This window comes from Dufourea novaeangliae, unplaced genomic scaffold (genome assembly GCF_001272555.1).
Source record: "Dufourea novaeangliae isolate 0120121106 unplaced genomic scaffold, ASM127255v1 scaffold133, whole genome shotgun sequence".
Lineage (NCBI taxonomy): Eukaryota > Metazoa > Arthropoda > Insecta > Hymenoptera > Halictidae > Dufourea > Dufourea novaeangliae.
Window position 1 is genome coordinate 1,450,048 of NW_015374011.1, and position 15,526 is coordinate 1,465,573.

Consider the following 15,526-nt stretch of genomic DNA (forward strand, 5'->3'; position numbering starts at 1 on the left):
TATTTTTTACGTGGTCAAATGTACGAATATATTATATATATAATACTAACTGATAAAATAAAACGTACGGAATAGACGTTTAGTTGGGGGAAAAAAAATAAGGCAAACTTGAAACTATCTGCATTAATACATAATAGTCCATCACTCTGTACTTTACATATCTATATCTGTAATAATAAGCTAGTAACTCCCTTTATTCTTTTTTTTTTACATTTTGTTTTTTTCTGTTTTCCGCAATATCGTCTGTTATCGAGTCAACACTAAAGAACATATCTATTAGCAAAAACTCTGCAATGTTAATTGATCGGGGATTACGAAGGACATTCTCTTTCATCAATGCATTTGCTATCCTTAATATCTTCGCTTACATCTAAATATAATAAACAAAAATTTACGCAATAATGACTGCAACGATCCACGTCAGTGTGTACGTGTGTCCGGCTTACCTGAGAACAAATATCTCGAAAAATATGAATGTTACGAAAAAATGTTAACATTCTTTTTACATTACATAATATCGCGTGGAGTGTACTGTACTCGTGTCTATTTGACCTTGCGATGACCTTGAAACGTTCTGTAAAGATCCATTAAAATTTTTAAATTAGAACCTGCAGTTGATATCGTACAATGTTTGTCTGAAACATTTTTTCGTACCATTCATATTTTCCGAGATATTTGAGTGTTTTCAGATGAACTGGACGCACTGTGTGTGTCTCTCTCTCTCTCTCTGTGTGTATATATATATTATATATATGTACACATTGATCACGTTTCGATGTCACCACGTGTACAGTACAATATGCAACTAATAATTGTTTTTTTTTTTAAGATTGCAGGCAGTTGAATGTATAATCTTTTACCAATAATTTATACGTGACGGCTGATTTATATTATGGTAAAACCGATTGGCATCGCTTGAAGATGTTCGACACTGATCATACATCGTTACGTCGTATGCATACAGTATATATTATCGATATTGATAGTAATACTTATAAATGATATGAAGGTATATAGTAATAAAAAATAAAGCACGATGATACCCAATTTGTCGCAATTAACATTGAGATTTATCGGTAATAAATTTCTTCTACAACTTGACGGTTCGTTGTCTTATACGTTAAATGTTAAACGTGAATACCGCCAAATTGTTTCACGTGGGAAAAGCTTCGTCAGCTGTTTACGTGCTCGTAAGAGAATCATTAACATTGTATTCTTAAGAGAATGAATTGGTATCTTCGACGATATCTTTATCGAAAGCCTGTGTTAAGGTACCTGTTCTACGTGTTCCTGACTATTAACCTCAGTCATTACTTATATCTTCGCTTCTCTCCGTGCCCATGTTCGTCGTACGTACGAATCTATAGACATATAAACGTAGTACATTCGCGTTTCTCTTAAATTTAACCGCAAAACTGTGTTAAAACATCGAAAGTGTTACAGGCTTTTAAACTTAATTCACGCGTCGACTGTAAATTTTAGGAAGAAAATCGAAATAATCAAACCAAAAATATGGAAAATATAATCGATAACGAGATAAATTATTTCAGATGTCTATTCGCGGGTGATAGTACGTAGCTTGTTCTATTCGTTCCACTGGACCGAAATTGTACTTGTCTTTCGCTAGTATTGATACCTGTAATAATAAAGAAAAAAAGGAATCAGGATAACAAAAATTATTATGAAACAATCAAAGATGAAACATACGGATATAATAAGCAATTTATTCGTGAAATTGTACCTACGCGTTAAATTTGAGAGAGAAGCCGAACACCTGCTAGTCAATTATTCGATGGTATAGAGCATGTAGAGATTGCCAGCATCACTGCCCGGTGGTACCAAGGCGTGAGTTGGCGGTAGAACAGTGAAGCCCAAAAACATGAAGGTACGAACCAGCATTGCTAAATCATGACAACAAGGTGTTTTAGACAGGAGAATGTTATTATCGATGGCGTAACCGCTTTCATTGATACGAAATAACGGTGGACAACAAGTACCTCGATCCGCTCTGTCTTTACGTAGGCAAACTATGACGTTCATGCATTGCAGTGTTTCTTCGGCATATTCCAGGAGAGAAACGAAACCCTCTTTCGAGCCCTCTGGTAGGAGACAACTTGGCACACGAATGTAAAGACAACGGCGCCATACTACTGTTTCCCACTCGACGGACGTGCTCTCCGTTAAGTGTAAAGTGAAGGTTAGGCGTAAAGATTCGCTATTTTTCACGGCTTTCAATAATTCATCCTCCTACAAATGAAATTTTAATTAATGGATCGACACACAAATTTGATGAAATATTGTTTACTATCATCGCAAGAATGGGTGAAAAATTGATTTCAAGATTTCATCCAGGACAAACAAATAATTATACCAACCTAAATAAAACTGTGTAAAATGAAAAAATTACATGTCGATCTGTCGTAACAGAAAAAACCAATTGGGAAACGGAAAGAAATTTGAATAGTAAATTATCGATGAGTTTGTAATAATACATATTCATTTCGTTAATTCACAGGGAACCCTGTTTGTATAGTACGAAGATCATGCATCGATCAATCTTTAGAGTTTTGCAACACTTACTTGTACAATGTGGGAGCTCACAGAGAGCTGACTCTGCTTGATCCCCACGCCGCGGCTCTCTGTGTTGACTGTAGATACAGACAATGCGGCATGGGGCACATCAGGACCACCACAGAGGCCCTACACCCAGCGTTATACAATAATGTTGTTGCAGTGTGCAACTTTCTTCTAAGGTCTCCTCCATACACTTGGTTGACATTTCACTGTAATAGCGAGCTCAACGATAGAAACGCAAGAAAATTCTTCACAAGGTACAGCAAAGATAAATCAAATTCTTGACTTTCAAACATTCATTAAATTATAGTATAAATGTAATAAAATCGTATTACAAGGCAAAGTGAATATATTCACTACAAATACTTTCAAATGAGGGACAAAGAAAGATCCGTATCAATGGAAAGATTTTGACTTCTTTTTATTTATCGAAAACGGAATATGATTAGCTATCGAGTAATGATAGGAATGATAATAGTAATGTAAGAATGTACTGGCCGTGTTCGACAAACAGACGCACACACACACCACATATATATTGGCAATCAACGAAACACGACGACGACGTTACGAAACATTCCATGCCCCCCCCGCCCCCTGCCGCACCGCTAACTCGGCAGTGTACCATCGTTACATGAAAATTATATTATATGCCGAGTGTTCCAGCAAATATCTGTCGCAGTTTAGGGACCATTTTTATTAAAACATTACGAATGTTTTCATGTGTAATATGAATGCAACAGTAACTGTATACAATACAGCAATGTGTACAACAGGATTTATGTAGGTAGTGTACAAACAACACAACAGCTGACGCATACCACACGGTATAACATGAGGGGATGTGTGTGTGTATGTACTCCCCCCCCCCTCCGCATACAAACATATATACGTTGTCGATCTACGTCATACAATTGATATTTAAATTCACGTGGCAATGTAACGGTGTTTCCTCGCCCCCGACCCCGCACAAAATTCAAAATCTATTGAGGGAACAGTATGACACACATGCCTTTCTTTCCGCCATCGTATTACTCTTTTGCTGCACTACTTTCAATCATTCGATCCTATATATCGTACACATTTATACAACGTATTGTATCAACTACGAATATCAGAGTTATAACAGTACAAAAGGAAATTAATGTTGAATCTAATGGGACGTATGTGTCTTCTTATTCATTATCAAAGCTGAAAAGAGCATTCAAATCGCAATAACGTGTCAATCGTTGGTAGCCTACTTGTGCATACGAATTCAGAATTAATAATACGCGAATGACAAAACAACAGACCACTTTAAATAAATATCAATACTCATAAACTTGCGAATTAATTCGTGTCATCTGGAAACGTTAAAGGAAATAAACGTGTAACAATAAATAGTCTGCAAGATGGAGGTAACAAAGTCAAGATAAAAATGGCGCAGTAATAGTCGCACAGTACTTACCAATTGCTGGATATTAGACTCGGTATTATTATGCCCTTTTTACTACTTTCGCAATTACTTAAGGGTAAACTGGAATTAATATTCATACTTCTTTCTTCGTAAAATCTTGACGGCCGTAAAATTTACTCTTTCTCAAGAAGACGCGTTCGTTGTCCGAGCGATGTTGCGTGATAAGAATTATTGTAGAATCACCACTCGCAAGCAACTGCTCACTCCGAACGAGCGGAACGTACTGAACGTTGCTGCTTGTCGAATACTAATCTCGAATTTATCCCGTCGTCTGTTTCGATACGATTTAATTAACTTCGACTCGATAAAACTCGATTTAACTCGAATACAAGTTTTGTTTTCTACTTGTTCTCAATTTTCATATAATCTACATGAAAAGTAAAAGTGGTTCTGTACAATGTATTTTGACCCCATCAGTTTATATAATCAAATATGTAATGCATAAATGGGACATTTATATTATAAAGTGTGTAAATTGCCATTATAACAATTGCCGATAATGTTAGCACGAGGGATACGTATATATACATTGGACACATTATAATAGCTATAATAAGAGACTAGACTTGAGCCAGCCATGAAAATGTTCAAACTTCCAGCAGCATTCATATTCCAATCAAAGCATTTTCAGAATAAGGAAAAGGAATCTAAAGTAATTTTCAGTAGTTCCATACATCTTTATCTCGAATAATTTTCTAAAACATTCAAAGTACAAAAACATTCAAAGTACTAGACATTTTTACACTTTGAATCTCATATAGATTTCTAAAATAATCCAGGTTCGATGTGATATAGAACGTCGTTTTATGAGATAGTGTGAAACCATAGTCTCGGTTCATAAATTAATATCTATATTCTAAAAATTACATGAATTGGTAACGTATATATAAAAGACCCCGTGTGTGAGAACGTGAGGTCACGGAGCCCCCGGTGGAGGCGCCGTAGACCCTGCGCGGTGAGAGCGTGGGGTCACGGAGGCCCCGCTGGAGGCGCCATTGATCACGTGGGCTCAGAGCGTGGTGTCACGGAGCCCCCGGTGGAGGCGCCATAGACCCTGCACGGAGGCCCGGTGGTGGCGCCATTGATCACGTGGGCCGCGAGCGTGGGGTCACGGAGCCCCCGATGGAGGCGCCATAAACCTGCACGGAGGCCCGGTGGTGGCGCCATCGATCACGTGGCCCCAAAAGCGTGGGTTCACGGAGCCCCCGTTGGGAGGCGCCCTAGACCCTGCACGGAGACACGGTCGTGGCGCCATCGATCACGTGGCCCGAAAGCGTGGGTTCACGGAGCCCCCGTTGGGAGGCGCCCTAGACCCTGCACGGAGACACGGTCGTGGCGCCATCGATCACGTGGCCCGAAAGCGTGGGTTCACGGAGCCCCCGTTGGGAGGCGCCCTAGACCCTGCACGGAGACACGGTCGTGGCGCCATCGATCACGTGGCCCGAAAGCGTGGGTTCACGGAGCCCCCGTTGGGAGGCGCCCTAGACCCTGCACGGAGACACGGTCGTGGCGCCATCGATCACGTGGCCCGAAAGCGTGGGTTCACGGAGCCCCCGTTGGGAGGCGCCCTAGACCCTGCACGGAGACACGGTCGTGGCGCCATCGATCACGTGGCCCGAAAGCGTGGGTTCACGGAGCCCCCGTTGGGAGGCGCCCTAGACCCTGCACGGAGACACGGTCGTGGCGCCATCGATCACGTGGCCCGAAAGCGTGGGTTCACGGAGCCCCCGTTGGGAGGCGCCCTAGACCCTGCACGGAGACACGGTCGTGGCGCCATCGATCACGTGGCCCGAAAGCGTGGGTTCACGGAGCCCCCGTTGGGAGGCGCCCTAGACCCTGCACGGAGACACGGTCGTGGCGCCATCGATCACGTGGCCCGAAAGCGTGGGTTCACGGAGCCCCCGTTGGGAGGCGCCCTAGACCCTGCACGGAGACACGGTCGTGGCGCCATCGATCACGTGGCCCGAAAGCGTGGGTTCACGGAGCCCCCGTTGGGAGGCGCCCTAGACCCTGCACGGAGACACGGTCGTGGCGCCATCGATCACGTGGCCCGAAAGCGTGGGTTCACGGAGCCCCCGTTGGGAGGCGCCCTAGACCCTGCACGGAGACACGGTCGTGGCGCCATCGATCACGTGGCCCGAAAGCGTGGGTTCACGGAGCCCCCGTTGGGAGGCGCCCTAGACCCTGCACGGAGACACGGTCGTGGCGCCATCGATCACGTGGCCCGAAAGCGTGGGTTCACGGAGCCCCCGTTGGGAGGCGCCATAGACCCTGCACGGAGGCCCGGTCGTGGCGCCATCGATCACGTGGCCTGAAAACGTGGGGTTACGGAGCCCCCGGTGGAGGCACTATAGACCCTGCACGACGGCCACGGTGGTGGCGCCATTGATCACGTGGTGTGCGTGCGTGGGGGTCACGGAGCCCCCGCTGGAGGAGCCATAGACCCTGCACGGTGGCCCCGGTGGAGGCGCCTTTGTTCACGCGGGGTGAGAGCGTGGGGTCACGGAGCCCCCGGAGGAGGCACTATAGACCCTGCACGACGGCCCCGGTGGTGGCGCAATTGATCACGTTGGATGAGAACGCGGGGTCACGGAGCCCCCGCTGGCGGCGCCATAGACCCTGCACGGATGCCCCGGTGGAGGCGCCTTTGATCACTTGGGCTGAGAATGTGGGGTCACGGAGCCCCCGAAGCATGCTGAAGAGACCCCGTGTGTGTGAGATGTATGATGTACAATTAGAATTTCAACGATTTTTAAATAAAAGTAATCTGGAGTAATCAATAAATTATTAACAAACTTCAATATTCAAAATTAACGCGCAAAACTATAATCAAGTCCCGACATACATATTTATTTATCGCGTATATCTTATATGACGGATATTGTTTGGAATTTTTACATATGTTTATGTTTATATATTTTAAATTTTATATTAAATATTTAAATAAATAGATAAAGTGTAGCATTGTATTTTATTGTCTCTCAACGCAGAAACAACTTGTGTGTTGGGCGATAGGATATCTCATTGAGGTTGAATCGATAGCACCAAGGTATCGATACTTACTCGGTATCGAAACTAAAGTATCGATACCTACTTCTATCGAATATGCGAACGCTTGCAGGTTGTACCTGTGTCAGGTAGTACACACGACACACGTGACTTTCTGGCAGCGTAAGCAACATAGCTAATACAATAGAACTGACGTGTCCTTAATATAAAACAACGTGGCAATTTCGAATAATTTGAAGTTATTCTTTTTAATTTTGAAGTCATAAAAAGTGAAGTATTTTTAAATACTTGATTACCACTGTTTGTTACAGCAGAGACTAAAGTAAATTTATTTAATCATTTTTAAAATTATACTGGTATCTTTGATAAACTATTGATACAAAATATTAAGGTTATATATCAATGATGACCACGTCAATGTTCATACTTGTTACAATATAAATAATTCATTTCGTTGTCGTGTAAGTTGTTCTTCTGTTGGGAAATGACTTTGTGTCATTTAATTGAAAGATGTATCTGCATACGTATAATGGTGGAGTAGCCGGTTGATATTTAGTTATGGTCTAACTCATGAAACACGTAATATTGTTGAAAGTAAGCGTGACAAAAGCAGGCAGTTGACGAGTGTACGAGTGAAATCCTGATTCGTCGAAAGTTGACTCTGAACCTGACCATTTTCGTCGTCCTCCATGGGTACAAGAAGGAAAATGACAAAGGATGGCAGGGTGGAGGATGGGATCAATGAGTCCAATCACGTATACGAACATTCGGATCTACGAGGTGATGAAAAGAATATTGCAATTCTCTTGTTTCTGTACCTGCTGCAAGGCATACCACTGGGATTGTGTGGTTCTATTCCCATGTTACTACAGAATAGAGATGTTTCCTATCGTCAACAGGTAATTCTTATGATATGGCTTCAGATATACTGACTAAATTAAAAGAAATGATTTGCAATTTCACATTACTTTTTTGTTGCTAGGCTGAATTCAGCTTTGTTCAATGGCCATTTTCATTGAAACTGTTTTGGGCACCTATAGTAGATTCTGTGTTTTCTGGAAAGTTTGGAAGACGAAAAACATGGTTGATTCCTACCCAATATTTAATGGGCTTCTTTATGTTACTCTTATCCAGCCATATAGATCGGTGGCTAGGTAATGAGACTAGGAAGCCTAATATAGAAATGTTGACTATATTATTTTTTGCTTTAAATGTTCTCGCTGCAACTCAGGATATTGTAGTAGATGGTTGGGCACTGACAATGTTAAAAAGGTATGGAACGATCAATGTGTATAGTTTGTAACAATCTGCCTACAGCCAATTATTCTCTTTTATATTAAGGTGTAATGTGGGTTATGCATCAACGTGTAATAGTGTGGGACAAACTGCTGGTTATTTTATTGGATATGTCCTGTTTATGGCTTTAGAATCTGCTGAATTTTGTAATAGCTACCTAAGATACACTCCTTCTAAGGAGGGTATATTGACCCTGCCTGGTGAGCAATTTTTAAAGTTGAATAACATTTCATAGGGGCAGAGGTTGTATATTGTTATTTACTTGTACAGGATTCCTTTATTTTTGGGGCTGGATGTTTGTAATTGCAACTACACTGGTTGCATTGTTTAAACACGAGGGTTTAGAGAAGGGACACAAAAACGAAGAATTAAACACAGACATCAAACACGCGTACAAGTTACTTTGGAATATTGTCAAGCTACCATCGATAAAGACAATTATTGTACTTTTGTTAACTGCCAAGGTCAGAAAGTGTATAATGCGATGTGAAGTATAGGTCAATAACAGGAAATAATACGATATCATTACCGATTTTAGATAGGATTTTCTGTTTGCGATGCGGTAACGGGTTTGAAACTAGTAGAGGCTGGTATACCGAAAGAAAAAATTGCTCTTATGGCTGTACCAATGGTACCCCTCCAAATTTTATTACCATTAGCGATTTCAAAGTATACGGCTGGTCCGAAACCGATGGACGTGTACATAAAAGCGATGCCCTACAGGTAAACAGAAACAGTGTACGAATTATGTTTTGGTCTAAAGAAGGTATTCAATGTACTTACCTAATTAATCTTATAGATTAGCTTTCGGACTGGTAGCAGCTTTTTTGGTGTGGGTCACACCATATGTAATAACGGGTGGTCATGTTCCAGCCTACTATTTTGTTGCTCTGATAGCTCTGTATCTTGTACATCAGGTAAACTAGCAATAAGTATTATAGATACGAGGAGATAATAATTTCAAAAGAAGGAATAATACAAGTGAAGTTTCTTTTGCCTTAGGTTTTCACGAGTAGCATGTTCGTGGCATCTATGGCGTTCTTCGCCAAAGTTAGCGATCCGACGGTCGGTGGTACTTACATGACACTACTGAACACGTTAGCTAATTTAGGAGGTAACTGGCCAGCAACGGCAGCACTTTGGTTCGTCGATCCGTTAACGTTTCGGCAATGCAGCACCGAACCTTCGAACGACTGTAGTACAATTTCGAAGAGAGAGGTAAATATTTTATTTTTATATCGAATTTCGAACCACTGACCCCTATATCTGCAGATGAACTCCCAGGTTACACGGTATCCGATTAGTTTCGGGTTACATGAACAATTTCCATTTTCAGCTCTGCACGGATACGCACAATGGCGTTTGCAATATGCAGCTCGATGGCTATTATATAGAAAGTGTGTTATGTTTAATCATTGGGTTGGCGTGGCTCAGATGGGGTCGACGAAAAATTGAGATTTTACAAGCGCGACCGATATCTGCTTGGAAAGTTATACTTTCGAAGCAGAACAGATAACAGTATTAATTCGATGTTAAATATTATTCACACGGTACCTGTAACTATACTAGGAAGTTGTACAAATTGATTTTGCGTGGGTCGATCGCGTAACCGGCTGTGCGTCCGGGTAATGTTCCGCACATTTATCAAGTGTTCCAATTTTCTCAATGCAACGGGAACCGGTGAGGGTGTGGGAGGGGAGGGGGTCTCCTTCGGGTTCGCGTTTCCTCTTTTTCTCCTCGTTGCCTTTCGATCGAACGGGTATGTACTTTTGGCAAGGAGCAGCTTTCGAATATGTACGTCGGAAATACGAATTACAGCGAGTACGACACCGTCAACCGAATAATCCGATGCCCAATTTGTATCGAAAGATTTCCGCGATCCCCATCCGCATCTGGCACAATATCAATCCGGCGTTAAAATAAGTACTGTGTTCACTACGAAATTAGTTTTGTTTTATTCGACTCGATTGCGATGTATCGTTTAAACCGTGGTAAGGTCAACGCGCGTTACGGTGTTTAATGAAAATGTAAATGGTTTTTTTTTTTATATGCGAACCCGATATAGAGAGTTACCCTTCCATGAAGGTTAATTATTCTCCATTACTTTACGTTGTAATACATTGTACTACACATGTAATCCATTGCACCGGTTCATATTTAACGATATATATATATATATATATACTATTACTGGTCTTTAACCGGTTCTGATCTGATTGTTGCGATTGTTCGCAGTACCTGTATAATGCAGTACATGTACTTACATTATATACGTATATAATGTTAATAAAAGTTTTCCATGCGAAAAATTGCTCTATTGTTTCATTTTCCATGGTTTTCCTAAGCTTCCTCGCTACGTATACTTACACGTTTATTGTAGGAACTTGAACCACGAATCACGTCTACAGGAGTAACAGAGAGAGATCAGCTCAATCATGTTTAAGATGAGAATAATTTATTTTATTCCCTTTAATGTCTCATCGTAAGGGAATCGACGAAAAATACGGGCCGACATCTATCTACCGCAATAACTGAAGTACTATTTATATACTGCGTTTGCACTTAAACACATGTCGAATAATATCTGTAATTCTATCCACAACAACCAGGTCGTATATCTATCTGTCTATCTTCTTTGTAATTCGTTGCTCTCTTCTTTGGGTGTTTCATTCCAAGATGCGTGCTATCATGGTCGACAGCCGGTATTTGGCTCGGCCGTATCGTAGTATTCTCATTCTCGGAAGTTGCAGCCACGTGAAGTACGTGAAGATTTTCTTGCGAGCTGTACTCTGGCGTTAGCTTCTGTTCCATCTGTTCGAAACACGCTTTGTTGTGAGAGAGTCTAGATAGAGAGAGCACTGGTAGTACAAGAACGGTATTTACGGTTTTGCTAGGCTCGGTGTCCATGTCGGTATGAGAACGTAGTTTAACGTGGAGTATCGGTAAAGGTTGAAGTTCACGAGACTCGATACTTCGTATATAAACGAAGCTAAAAATCGTTGAGATTAAAATCAGTCGGAGGAACATGTTTCAAACCGTACTACACTTTCGTTTCTTGCTTCGGAAATCCTTCTGAAGTTCACGATCGTCGAGCATACCTTTTTATCTGGATTAATACCATTGACATTTGCACATAAATCTCGACCGTTATGCGTTCTTCGTAACTCCTGTAAATAGGTCAATCACGAGATCCTGTGTTTCAAGCATTGTTGTTCAGATGTGTCGCTCGAGAGAGTTATTTTCTGATTGAGAAAAGAATAATATCACGCGGTTGCACTACGTACAGTGTAGTTCGGGAGTGTGGTCTGGATTATTGTCGACGATGAAGTGTAGCTTTCTAATCGTAAACATTTTATATTAGAAGATACAGTGTAGTAAACTGACAATAACTTTGCTACCATTAGAACGTAGGATTACGTTATATATACATGTGTATGTATGTATGTATATAAACTCGTTAATTAAACACGCGTATCCAGTCGCACCTCCTAATTGCACTTGACGCGCAACAACGTAGGTATGTTTGCACACATTTGTACAATCATTGTGATCTACTGTACAGTAAGCGTTCAAAAACTACATGTACGTACCAGAAAATTTCGAATACATATAAATTACCAAGGGTTCGTGCGGCTGCAACTGTGCGCAACAGATTTTGCATCCTGTATGAGTGAATCACTTAAAACGGACTATTCGAAAAACCTCTACGTTGATCACTTAAATGATTCACTCAATCTACATATAAGTAACACTCCCTTTGAACGCAGAAACTCTGGCGTTGAACCTTTGTACGATGTTACAGTTTTGTAATGATCTGGTTACAAGTAAAGTCTACTAGTAAGTACTTTGGACATAACAATACTTCAGGTAGGTATACCTATGTACCTGATTTATTGTTACACGTATACTACTATTATTATTCCATCATTCCATTGCTATAATAGTAATAGAAATATAATTTCCAATCTCCCTCGACGAAAGTATTCGTGGAAGATACTTTCCACGTTGGAACAATCGCGAACAGATCGGTGGAATAAGTTAATTCCATTGTCATATTGTATTGTCAACGGCACCTCCACTGGAAAAATTATCTACAGTCCCTATCCCTTTTCCGGTGACTGAAAATCATCAGACCAGAGACTCTTTGGGAATTAGATCGCAACGCAACACATATCCTTACCATTATCTAAAAAACTCTGCTATTGTACTGTGTCATTTTAGAAACTTTGATCCTTATTTATGTACGAAAATATATAAACGGATGCGCGATCGATGCGCGTCTGTAGAATATAAATAGAAAAAGAAATACACTGTTTTGTGCGTAATAAAATGTAAATGAAACCAAACTGTTTTCTACCAACTTTTTAAGAAAGCAAATCTGGTGGTCAGTACCACAAATGTAACTTTCACCACGACGACACTTGGCCAGCGTTCGATTCCAGCTACATAATTCGTTTTTGTAAATTCAATTCAGTATCGAAGATAACGTTGGTACATATATATATATATATACATAGAACAAAGATCCCTAGATGCTGGTATTCTACGCCATCGGTGGACGTATTCAGTTTCGACAAATTCCACGCTACTAGCGAACGAAATCCTCGTCATTTAAAATCGGCGTTTTATCGGGCTTTTGATTGACACGCAACGTTGCACCCCATTTTGCGCCCCTTCCGGCTTCCGAGGTGGCCATTAGAATCGAATACGAATTCGGACTGGTTGCTTCTTTGCTGTAGTGAATTCCATACAGAAAGTATACGAGGAATCGCAGCCAAGTGAGGAGGGACAAGTGGAACATTAATCCCACGTTAAAGAGAATACTCAGAGCCGGTACCAGGGGTACCATAGGTACCCGGAATTTACCATTAGGCGGATTTTGTTGATGCGCACCGATAACGAGCAAACCTATGATTAAATCCTCGATTAGTTTAAGAACTGAATCGGACTTGGTATGGAACGAAAATAGAAAAAACAGAATATTTACTTCCAATCAACAGGAGGACCACATTTGCCACGACGAAGTAATCCCTAATACTCCACGATGTGACGTACGTTTGAGATATCAGCATCATCAGAGTGCACAGGGAAATGCATCCAACAGTGTAGATCATTACCGAACCATCTACCACGTTCCCGGGCTTGCAGTTACCCAAAAAGTTAGCCAACCAGATATATCGTGGTTTCAGTTTTCCAATACCACCGCTCAAATCCAACAGCTGTGGACGAAAAGAATGCGATGTAATTACACGTGTAACGGGTTGCATTTTCTAACCGATCATTTAATTACCTCAGACTCCGCGGATGTAACGCTGCGACAATCGCTATTGGAATCGGCGCTTTCCGTCGGTGGCGATGCCAAGCTATTCGGTGTACCGGCATTCGAGGGTGCAGGTGTGCTCTGTTCAGGCCGGTATCTCAATATAATGACACTAGCTGAAACGATCGTGTAGGCCAAAAAGGTACCGATCGACATGAATTCGACCAAATGTTGGAGATCGAATAGCAAAGCGATTAAGGCACTAACGGAACCACTGATGGCCAGGTTGAGAACCGGTACCTGTGTGCGTTCGCTTATATGGCCCAGGAAGCCAAATAGCAGGCCGTCGTTCGCCATAGCGTACATTGTTCGGGGCAGGGAAAACAGAGATCCGAAAAGGGTTGTCGTCATTCCACACAAAGCCCCAACGCTATGGGTGTAGCGCGCGAAACATTACATTTCCGGTACGGAAGATTCTTCCAGTTAGAAATTTTCGTCAAAGTTACCAGACATTCTTCCTGACCTTATCACGTATTTTGCCCATGGGATTCCTCTCGACGAAAAAGCTTCGGGTAGGGCTGCCGCCGGATTAATGTTCCAATATGGCACGACTAATGTTAAAGCGGCTCCAACCATCACGTATCCGATAGTGACGATCCCCATCGAGAACATCGTTGCCCGTGGTATGCTGTACCCAGGATCGCGCGCCTCTTCGCCGGAAGTTGCAATCGAGTCAAAGCCCACGAAAGCATAGAAACACGTTGCCGCGCCTGTTCTCGGAGACAGATGTTAAATAAATTCTTAACGGATAGGACAACGTCGATTCACCGCGAAAGGGTAGCTACCTGCTAGCACGCCGCTAAAACCGTATGGAAGAAATCCTCCGTTCTGGCTGCTCCAATTCGAAATGTCCGCGTACCAAATCCCCAAACCGATCACCAGTATCATCACAGCCAGATTGACTATGGTCAGCAGAGAATTAACCGTTGCCGAACATTTCACGCCTATCGCGAGCAGCATAGCATAAGCCAGGCATAAACCAGCGGCCAAAAGATCGGGAATACTTCCCAGTGGCTCTCCCATGGTGTAGCCGTGCATTACGTGGCGGGTGTAATTGCTAATCGATCCACCTGCCAAGGAATCGACATATCCGCTCCAGGCTCTGGCCACAGATGCTGCGCCTGTATGGCAACGTAATAGTCGCATGAAATTTCTCGATATTCAATTATTAATTGACGGGTGAACGGCGATCCGATCACAAGAACTTTACCGATCATATGCTCCAAGATAATATTCCAACCGATTACGAAAGCCCAAAATTCACCGACGGATATGTACGTGTAAACGTAAGCACTTCCAGCTTTTGGAATTCGTGCCCCAAATTCAGCGTAGCATAATGCCGCTAATAATGAAGCAATACCAGCGAAGATAAAGCTTAGAATTACGCCTGGACCAGCCGTATTGTGGGCCACTGCTCCTGTTAGAACGTAAATTCCAGCGCCGACCATGTGACCCACTCCTAAAAAGTAAAGGTACATAAATGTCTCGTATGGAACGTCAATCAATGTTATTCGATTTGTACGTAATTAGTGTTTCTTTTCCGGTTGAGGACTACTAAGTTAGCTTATCGCGCGAACGAAGGCGCGATATCACGAGCAGCGGTCGCGTACGTCCTTCTGGACTACCACAATCGCCAATGTTATTTTGCAATGAAAAATATACATATGCGCTTACCGAGCAACGTAATGTCGAACGTGGAAAGGCATCTTTTCATTGGTGTTTCCAGTAAATCACCCTGAAGCTTCTTAGTGCGATTCATTTTGGTACAGAGACCGGACATAACGTGTCCCAGTATCATCCGGCGAACCGACGGCATACTGTTTTAAATATTGTAAAAAGACTTGCTCGGAATGCTGTTTAAATTAACAATA

The 15,526-nt window shown here is 42.1% G+C and overlaps 3 protein-coding genes across 3 annotated transcripts; 1 reads left to right on the plus strand and 2 right to left on the minus strand.

Annotated features, from left to right (window-relative positions):
* Nucleotides 1-7,445: 7,445 nt before the first annotated feature.
* Nucleotides 7,446-10,633, plus strand: LOC107188554 (acetyl-coenzyme A transporter 1). Its single transcript, XM_015576858.1, has 8 exons — nucleotides 7,446-7,938; nucleotides 8,022-8,311; nucleotides 8,381-8,535; nucleotides 8,606-8,799; nucleotides 8,874-9,058; nucleotides 9,135-9,252; nucleotides 9,338-9,553; nucleotides 9,672-10,633. Exons 1-8 carry the CDS (start codon nucleotides 7,729-7,731, stop codon nucleotides 9,849-9,851), a joined length of 1,548 nt encoding a protein of 515 aa, XP_015432344.1. The 5' UTR covers nucleotides 7,446-7,728; the 3' UTR covers nucleotides 9,852-10,633.
* A 294-nt stretch (nucleotides 10,634-10,927) lies between these two features.
* LOC107188590 lies at nucleotides 10,928-11,392 on the minus strand. Its single transcript, XM_015576902.1, has 2 exons — nucleotides 11,219-11,392; nucleotides 10,928-11,146 (listed from the first exon to the last, which is right to left on the minus strand). The coding sequence occupies exons 1-2, from the start codon at nucleotides 11,360-11,362 to the stop codon at nucleotides 10,928-10,930; spliced, it is 363 nt and encodes a 120-aa protein (XP_015432388.1). The 5' UTR covers nucleotides 11,363-11,392.
* Nucleotides 11,393-12,615: 1,223 nt separating this feature from the next.
* LOC107188581 (cationic amino acid transporter 4) lies at nucleotides 12,616-15,471 on the minus strand. The gene is made up of 7 exons (XM_015576892.1): nucleotides 15,330-15,471; nucleotides 14,866-15,114; nucleotides 14,441-14,776; nucleotides 14,119-14,365; nucleotides 13,626-14,025; nucleotides 13,323-13,554; nucleotides 12,616-13,243 (listed from the first exon to the last, which is right to left on the minus strand). The coding sequence occupies exons 1-7, from the start codon at nucleotides 15,469-15,471 to the stop codon at nucleotides 12,924-12,926; spliced, it is 1,926 nt and encodes a 641-aa protein (XP_015432378.1). The 3' UTR covers nucleotides 12,616-12,923.
* Nucleotides 15,472-15,526: the final 55 nt, after the last annotated feature.

What these genes read in the sequence shown, in the direction of transcription:
- LOC107188554 (XM_015576858.1), top strand. Translation starts at nt 7,729, where the DNA reads ATGGGTACAAGAAGGAAAATGACAAAGGATGGCAGGGTGGAGGATGGG. An exon ending in ATGTTTCCTATCGTCAACAG is followed by an intron (nt 7,939 to 8,021) that starts GTAATTCTTATG and finishes TTTTGTTGCTAG; the next exon opens with GCTGAATTCAGCTTTGTTCA. An exon ending in TACTTTTGTTAACTGCCAAG is followed by an intron (nt 8,800 to 8,873) that starts GTCAGAAAGTGT and finishes TACCGATTTTAG; the next exon opens with ATAGGATTTTCTGTTTGCGA.
- LOC107188590 (XM_015576902.1), bottom strand. Translation starts at nt 11,362, where the DNA reads ATGTTCCTCCGACTGATTTTAATCTCAACGATTTTTAGCTTCGTTTAT. An exon ending in ACACCGAGCCTAGCAAAACC is followed by an intron (nt 11,147 to 11,218) that starts GTAAATACCGTT and finishes TGTTTCGAACAG; the next exon opens with ATGGAACAGAAGCTAACGCC.
- LOC107188581 (XM_015576892.1), bottom strand. Translation starts at nt 15,471, where the DNA reads ATGCCGTCGGTTCGCCGGATGATACTGGGACACGTTATGTCCGGTCTC. An exon ending in TTTTAGCGGCGTGCTAGCAG is followed by an intron (nt 14,366 to 14,440) that starts GTAGCTACCCTT and finishes CTCCGAGAACAG; the next exon opens with GCGCGGCAACGTGTTTCTAT. An exon ending in GGTCCTCCTGTTGATTGGAA is followed by an intron (nt 13,244 to 13,322) that starts GTAAATATTCTG and finishes ATTTAATCATAG; the next exon opens with GTTTGCTCGTTATCGGTGCG.